This window comes from Solanum tuberosum, unplaced genomic scaffold (assembly GCF_000226075.1).
Source record: "Solanum tuberosum cultivar DM 1-3 516 R44 unplaced genomic scaffold, SolTub_3.0 scf00153, whole genome shotgun sequence".
NCBI classification, from domain to species: Eukaryota; Viridiplantae; Streptophyta; class Magnoliopsida; order Solanales; family Solanaceae; genus Solanum; species Solanum tuberosum.
In genome coordinates, this window is record NW_006239082.1 from 54,515 (window position 1) to 62,942 (window position 8,428).

The 8,428-nt window shown below is 33.4% G+C and overlaps 1 protein-coding gene across 3 annotated transcripts; it reads right to left on the bottom strand.

Annotated features, from left to right (window-relative positions):
* Window positions 1–905: 905 nt before the first annotated feature.
* Window positions 906–7,459, bottom strand: LOC102581443 (uncharacterized). Of its 3 annotated transcripts, none has more exons than XM_015311388.1 (5): window positions 7,191–7,459; window positions 6,897–7,100; window positions 5,522–5,590; window positions 1,330–1,382; window positions 906–1,111 (listed from the first exon to the last, which is right to left on the bottom strand). In XM_015311388.1, the coding sequence occupies exons 1-5, from the start codon at window positions 7,392–7,394 to the stop codon at window positions 1,054–1,056; spliced, it is 588 nt and encodes a 195-aa protein (XP_015166874.1). In that variant the 5' UTR covers window positions 7,395–7,459; the 3' UTR covers window positions 906–1,053. The 3 variants fall into 3 exon arrangements, with proteins under 3 accessions (XP_015166874.1, XP_015166876.1, XP_015166875.1); XM_015311389.1 differs by having other exon boundaries at window positions 1,073–1,111; window positions 1,326–1,382; XM_015311390.1 differs by lacking the exon at window positions 5,522–5,590 and having other exon boundaries at window positions 908–1,111.
* Between the last annotated feature and the right edge of the window lie 969 nt (window positions 7,460–8,428).

Here is an 8,428-nt window from a genome sequence, read left to right on the forward strand (position 1 = left end):
ACATTTATTTTGTGACATTTAGGTAAATGTTGAAATGCATTTGTGTCATTTACTTTGCAGCATATATGTAAATGTTGGTAAGATTATTACGACATTTATTTTTTGAAATTTATGTGGATGGCCATAAAGAATATATGACATTTATTTTTGACTATTTAAGTAAATGTACGATATGAGATAGATGACTATTTTTTTTTGACATTTAAGTAAATGTCTATATGAGATATATGACATTTATTTTCGACATTTAGGTAATTGTCAGTATGAGATATATGACATTTATTTTTGACATTTAGGTAAATGTCGGTATGAGATATATATGACATTGAAGTAAATGTCGATATGAGATATATGACATTTATTTTTGACATTTATGTAAATGTCGGTATGAAATATATGACATTTATTTTTGACATTTAAGTAAATGTCGATATGAGATAGATGACATTTTTTTTTTGACATTTAAGTAAATGTCTATATGAGATATATGACATTTATTTTTTCGACATTTATGAAATGTCACTTAAACTTTCTGACATTTAGATTAAATGTTGGTAAAACAAATTTCAAGACACTTACTTGTGACATTTATAAAATGTCACATTGAAATTTCTGACACTTTAGTTAATGTCAACAAATGCTATTGTTGAATGTCATAAAAATTGGTGACATTATTTTATATTTTGCTAAATGTCATATTAATATTCCAATGTCACTGCCAAATTTCTTTAAACATCCCAGAAAAATCTATATATGATTTTTCCAAGACACATACATACAAACAATCCGTGCATTCAAAACTATCTTCTTCATGATAAGCAAGAAATATTATATAAAGAAAATATTTCCTAATATTATAATCAAATAATAAAATAGCAATATAATAAGTTTTCTGTAAAACTAAATAATGTCTAAACAAATTATCTTTTCTGTCTCAAGTAAAACTGAGATCTAACTAAATATAATAATCTCAACATAAAACCAACTAATTAACTCCTAATTCAAATGGAATTAAAATCTCCAATAAATTTGCAATAAATCTTTATGAAATCATCAATCCAAAAGTCGAGCATGTTGAAGTCGATACTTGACCTCAATTTCCTTAAAAATTCTGCACAAGAAATGCACATAAGAAAATTTATAACTATATAATAATAAAAATTAGATTCCCATTAACTAGAACAATTTGAGATATCAAAAATGACTAATTGAATTTTTCTAAAACCAAAAATATTAAGGAATTGATGCAAAAGCAATAATTATATATATGAAATTTTCCTCCTTGTGAAAGAAAAGAAAGATCTTGTAGTTTTTTTCAAACATACCTACTTCTTTTTATTTGTGCCAACTACGGTAGTTCCAGTCTTCTTGATCATGTTAGCCTGAGAAAAAACATTAAATTAATTATTTTGATACTTTACGAAATACAAAACTTAACATTTCATTGAATACGCAAGTGTGCCAATTTTTCCAGAAGTAAAAAAAAAAACAAAAAAAAAACATGATTGCTTCAACAAAGCAAACACATGGTGCTGGGACAAAGATACAAACATCTTTTTTGATGAAGTTTTGATGAAGTAAGAAGAATGTCATTAGCAAAGCATCAAGCAGATTCACAAATTACAAAAGAAAGAAATATCAGCTCCCAAAAAGGCAAAAAAAGCCATCTAAACAGCTAACATAAGGTGTTGGCATCTTTTTTGATGAAGTAAGAAGAATGTCATTAACAAAGCATCAAGCAAAAGCACATATTACAAAAGAAAGAAATATCAACTCCCAAAAAGGCAAAAAAAGCTATCTAAACAGCTTACAACAGAATCATGCATGTGTAATCTCTAGAACTAACCACCTCTTTCAGTCGCATGCAACAAGTTCATAGAACTGAATACATATTCCAGTACATTATTACCGACGTTTGCATTGGTACTACACGAGCTTCAAATATACTTGAACTAATCTTAAAAAAATATATTCGCACACATCAAACAATATAAGACCTCCAGAACAAGGTCCCAAATCTAATGTAAGAAGATCCAAACTGCACAAACATATCTATAATTCGTTCCAGTGATAACTTCACAACGACAGATTCAGTAACAACATTTAGAGAGTTCAGTGTCACATTTTCGTTGTTGCACATTATTAATAAATCAATATTCAGACTGGGTCTATTCAAACACCAAAAAACAAACCTGAAAATATTTGAACAAAACTACATCCAGAATTATCTGGTAATAAACAAATATTGAGGAATCATGCTATTTGCTTCGACTAATTTCCTAGACAAGGAAAAAAATAATCTGGATGGGTTCAAGGGAAACAGTGGATGTTATCTCATGGTTGTACTTGGGACTACAAGCTCTCAAACAATAATAGCTCTACATTTCTTACATCTCAAAGAAACATGGAAACTGTCTCAGAGATTGATTTTGCTCAGGAAAAAGACAACCATAGGTACACATCATCTATAAATTTGAGAAATACCGGTGTAGCTAAGTCAAAGAATCAAAAAGAAAGTAGGCAAAGGACAACAAAAGTCAATCAAAGAATTGTAATCGACCCTGAATGGAGCGACACCTTTAAAGTTGTAAAACAAATTGCTCTTCCAAAAGTTATGTCAGACCACAGACCTATACTTCTAGAAAATGGTGACTGGGAAGACAATCCTTCCTATTTTAAATTTGAAAACTTGTGGTTGCAAGAGGAAGGGTTCTTAGATAAAATTAAGGAATGGTGGCAGAACTACTCTATCAGGGGTAGTCCAGATTTTATTTTATCTCAGAAATTGAGGTGTCTTAAAAAAGATATCACCGACTGGAACAGAGAAATCTTTGGCAAGATGGAAACCAGAAAGAGCAAAGCACTGGATGAACTTATGGCTATTGAGCAGGCAATCGAAAATAGGCTCCCATCCCACGCAGAAAAAGAAAATATGATGGTCCTAACAATGGAACTACAACAGATCGCTAAGGCTGAAGAAGTGTCATGCAGGCAAAAATCCAGGTGTTTATGGCTTAAGGAGATATGGAATGGAGGGTAATAGCTTATGGAAGGAAGTGGTTGCAGCCAAGCATGGTGCACTAAACCACTGGTGTACTAAGCAAAGCAATTCTCCACACGGGGTAGGGGCATGGAAACATATACGCAAATATTGGGAAGATTTCGTTCAACAAATTTCATTCAAAGTTGGGAATGGCTTGAATGTGAAATTCTGGAAAGATAGGTGGCTTGGGAATTTAATTTTGTAAGAGCTTTACCCAATTCTCTTCCTAATAGCACGGGATCCTGACTCTACAGTTGCACTGAACAGAGAGGACAATCAATGGAATCTACTTTTCAGGAGAAACTTCAACGATTGGGAGCTTGGTAGTCTGTGTGAATTAATGGGTAGACTGGAAGGTTACAACATGAATCCACAAGCTCCGGATATCATCTGTTGGGGTCGTAAGGCAAAGGAATACACGGTAAAGAAGGGATATAAATTGTTGCATGCCCAGAATGATATTACAGATTTATGGCCATGGAAACTTATCTGGAAAACAAAGCTACCACCAAAGGTAATATGCTTCAGCTAGTTGGCATTAAAGAATGCTTGTTTGACACTGGACAATCTTTGTAGAAGAAACTTCCAGCTGGTCAGCAAGTGTTATTTATGTCAGGAAAGTGCATAATCAGTAAATCATCTTTTCTTGCATTGTGCGGTGGCTGCAGACATATGGCATATGCTCCTTTCCCTTTTCAGTTTGAACTGGGTGATGCCTCAAACTTTCAGAGAAGTTATTGTGAGTTGGGGCCACTAGAGAGTTGATAGGGCCATCAGGAACACCTGCAGAATGATTCCAGCAGGTATTTTTTGGTGCCTATGGACAGAAAGGAATCAGTAGTGTTTTGATGGAATTTCAACTTCTAACCATTCACTCAAAGCTAAATGTTTGTTCAGTCTATTTTGTTGGTCCAACCAGTCTTATGTTAATAGTTCTACTGCCTTTTTAGATTTTTTGGTATTTATAAAATTGAGGAAATGACTTGTGTTCTAGAAGTTCTACTCTAATGATTTTGGATATGTTGAGGCTGTATAATATCATAGTTTCTTTTCCATTTTGTGTCGTGCCTACAATTTTTAAATCAGATACATTTCTAGTGTCTCCTTGATAAATTAGCATCTCTTACATCTTTGCCTATGAATTCCAATGTCCTGATGTGTTTTTCCTTCATTTATCTTTACTGTGTTAGTATTGTGCAGCTGCCTGTATGGCGTGGGAATTGGTAGAGTCAGGAAAGCACTTCATTGCTACAATAATAAATGGTTCTGATCTGGTGCCTACATTTTCAACCGATTCTGTGTTACCAACCCCTATATCTCAAAATCCTCCCTCTATGCCTAATGTACTTGCAGGTATGGACAAAGAAGGAAATACAAAGGCCTCTAAGATCACAGGTATTGACTCAATGCTCCCATTACCCCTCACCCCTTTAGATAATTGTTTAACTCTGTGGAAGCTTTTGGAGTGTTGGATGGAGGGTTGAAGGAGATCATCACTAACTTGCAGAAGGGGTATCCAAAGGGGGGGGGGGTTTCGCATCATGATGTACATGAGAATTTACACACTGACCCTAAGAAAGGCCCTACATATTCTGCTACCACTTCTCATCAGACCACACAAGAGAACCAGCACAATCAGCTCATCCATCAGGGAAAGGTTTCTGGTCAGGGACACAGTAAACATAATGATCAACAGGGTAATCTTAATACTTCTCATAACACTCAGAAAAGGAATCAGAAAAAGAGTCAGAAAAAAGAATTTTCATTAGAGAGAATAGGAACAAAACATACAAGATAGTGGGGGTACAAACCAAGGGCAAACTATCAACAACAAATCTCAAGGCAAACTAAGCAAGAAGAAGAGAGATACCATCAAAAGAAGGTAACAACAAGCAGCAAGGACAGAAAAGAATAAGGAGCAAGAGGTACAGGTTCAAGTTGGTCAAAATGAACATAGCAACACCAGTAATACAGATTATGAAATGATGCATTCTGAGGATGAGTATGATCAGGACACAGTCTTTGGTGCAAGTTTTTCAATTTTGGAGGCTTAATGCATGAAAGAGTTGACTTTTGTCAACATCCTAAGATTCTGATGTCGGATCAAAATTCCGTCAGTTCCATCAGCTACGGATGGGTCCTTTGGTTTAGTGTGATGTTTGGTTCGGGTTTCGAGACTTCTGTTTGGAGTGTGTACGATTAGGCGTTTTAGCTTTTGTGGTGAAAACTAGAAATAATATGATAAATTAACACAGTTTATAATTTCACTATATCAACTGAAAAACAACAACAACAACAAGAACCAAAAGAAAAAGATGATCACTCAGACTGTTTATGTGTACATGACGCACAATTAACAGTTTGTCAATTAATCCATATTAAACAAGAAAGAGGAATTAGTTGATCTCGTGATCATATAAATGTTAGGATTTACGCAATTAAAATAAAATTCAAAATTTTAATGAAATTTTCTCTAACCTTTCTTGTGTGAACACCTGGAACAAGTAATGATGGTTGTTGAGAATCTTCAAGTGGGTTATCAGGAACCTATTGAAAAAGAGGAAGACTATTATAATTAAGAGAAACTAAGTTTGCATCTAAAAAAAAGTAATTTTTTGTGAGCAACACAATTATTTCACCTGCTTTGATTTTAAATTTGCATCAATATTAATTCCCAAAGACTCTACATATGCTTGTATTCCTTCCTTCACTTTATCCGCTATAATTTCTTCCATATCCATTTTTGCTTCCAATAATTTTCTCTCCATCACTTCGTTATTCTCTTTTGCTTCCTCTTTCGCTTCTAACAACTTTTTATCCATCGCTTCCATCTCTTTTTTTGCTTCATACATCTTCTCTGTCATCTCAATTTTCATAGCTGAGGTAGCTTTTTGAACTTCCATCTCAACCCTTGTATCAAAATCTCTTTTTTTTAACCCTTGAATCAAAATCTCTTTTTTCAGCCTGAGATCGTTTATATACGGGGCCATATACTAAGCTAGGAGATGCTCCTTTTCCTAGAGTTCGGACAATTCCATGAGTGTCTGATCCCATTACTTGGGCGTATACATCATTAGGAGCACTTCCAGGGACATTAAACTCAGGATACACCTCAACAAGGTCATCCATATGTTTCTTTTTGAAAGAAAGGTAAAGTAATGAGAAGTTTTTTAAAAAAATTGTAATAGAAAGAAGATACCTATATATTTTTAAAGAGTAAGAGTTTACCATAACTTCACCAGCTATCTCATTTACGGGTTGTTTATTCGCTCTAATGTGAGTTTTTTTGAACACCTCAATACGAGTTGGCTGTACACCATTATTCATCATTGTCATCTGTTTGAAAAGTAAGAGATTGACATTAAATATTCATGATAAGTATTATTTAATATATAAATTATAGAAAATAAATAGTGATTACTTCGTACATCGTCTATAATTTGAGAATGACTTTTTCTCCCTGATGTGTGTGGCATAGTCAATTTTTTTCGACTTTCTTTGTTTCTCTCACTCTTTTCCTAGAAATTTGAACACAACAATATATAAGAGGACATGCGCAATCTTGAATATATAAAAGAAATAGCCAAGAAGAAAATATAAAAAAGCAGCATAGTTTAGTTTCACAAAGTGCAATCAATTTCTATACAAGAACATTTTGTGCAGGTTGGCAAACTGGACATGTACAACAACATTATTTCTGCCAATTAGAAGAAAGGGACAAATAAAAAAGGACTTCTAGTTGTTCTACAATAAGAAGTATAATCAAGGAAAACACGACTTTAATAATTTATGACAACTTCTATGAAATTCTCATTTAGTAGAGCAAATGCAGAAATTGAAATCTAGCACATACCTTTGCTTCTTTTGAGCTCCAATAATGAACTAATGAACGCCACTGATCTTCTTCAACTCTATCTGGACAATGAGCTAAACGCTCAATATCAGTGTTATATGGGTCATATCCAATGGTTTTTGCTTCATGCTTTGATTCTTTCCATTTAGATCCAAATGACATCATCAGTATGCGCTTCATGTCATCAGTTGCGTCAGTATTTTCCTGTACATATATTTAATACACAACTCATTTATAAAATAAAATATAAAAACAAAAACATCTTAGTATATAGGTTTTGTGTATACTAAGAACCTTGATATGAGCCCATATTCTATCCTTGTACATACTAGGTACAAGCCTCCAATCTTTATGATTCAGTGGCGCTAAGATGCCATTTCGTGCTAGCACACCAAGTTTTGAACTCAATCTAGTTCCTTCTGACCCAATAACTTGACCATGTTCATTCAATTCATTATGTAAATTTCCACCATCTTTCCCCCATCCCGAGTGCATCATAGTGGGACCCCTAGTTCGCTTAGATTGCTCTTCACTCTCATTAGAATGTATAAATAATCAAAGATAAAAAGAGGCAAATTTATTATTTATATAAAAATTATGTAAGTACTTCATACAATGAAAGGCGAAATAAATATCATCAGATTTAATACCTGGAAGATTTTTTGTATCATGTGATTCATCTCCTTCATTTTGTGGCCAATTTTGGGACGGTTGAGGCATTGACATACTTCCGATTTGTTGTTTTTGTTGCTCAGAATCTATCAATAAGAAAAGATAAGAAAAGGCAAATTTATTATTTATATAAAAATTATCTAATTACTTTATACTATGGAAGGAAGAATAAATATCATGATATTTAATACCTGGAAGATTTTTTGTATCATGTGATTCATCTCCTTCATTTTGTGGCCAATTTTGGGACGGTTGAGGCATTGACATACTTCCGATTTGTTGTTTTTGTTGATTCGAAGAATCATAAAAAAGCTCACCTTGACTAGAATTTCTCTGTCTTTTTCTTGCCATTTCAACAAAGTTCCTCAGCAGCTATGAATCCTGCCAAATTTAAAGTAGTTAGACTATACAAAAGTATAAAATAATATCTAACTATGATGTCAAATAATAAGACATATAAACATATGAGATTTTAGCAGTTGAATGAAGAGTAAAAACATCAAAGTCATTATTGTTCAACAATCAATTGTACTGAAATAGTGATTATACTACTATAGTAACAAAAACTAAGATATGTTGTCATCTTCATCATATGCTTCATTACTTTCCAAAGTTTCTGGGTCAATTTCTAATCCTGGTACTCCTTCTCTAACCCATTCAATGTCTTCTTCAGTTTCAAATGTTGTGTCATCCAATTGTTGTTCAGGCCACAACTCCATATGTCCTTCCTTATGCTCAATTGTTGTTGTGTCTTCACCTAAATCATAAAAACCTCTTGGCTTAAGTTTAACAACCATTCGCCACTCCTTTTTCATAGGATGATCGACATAAAACACTTGTTGAGCTTGAGAAGCAAAGAT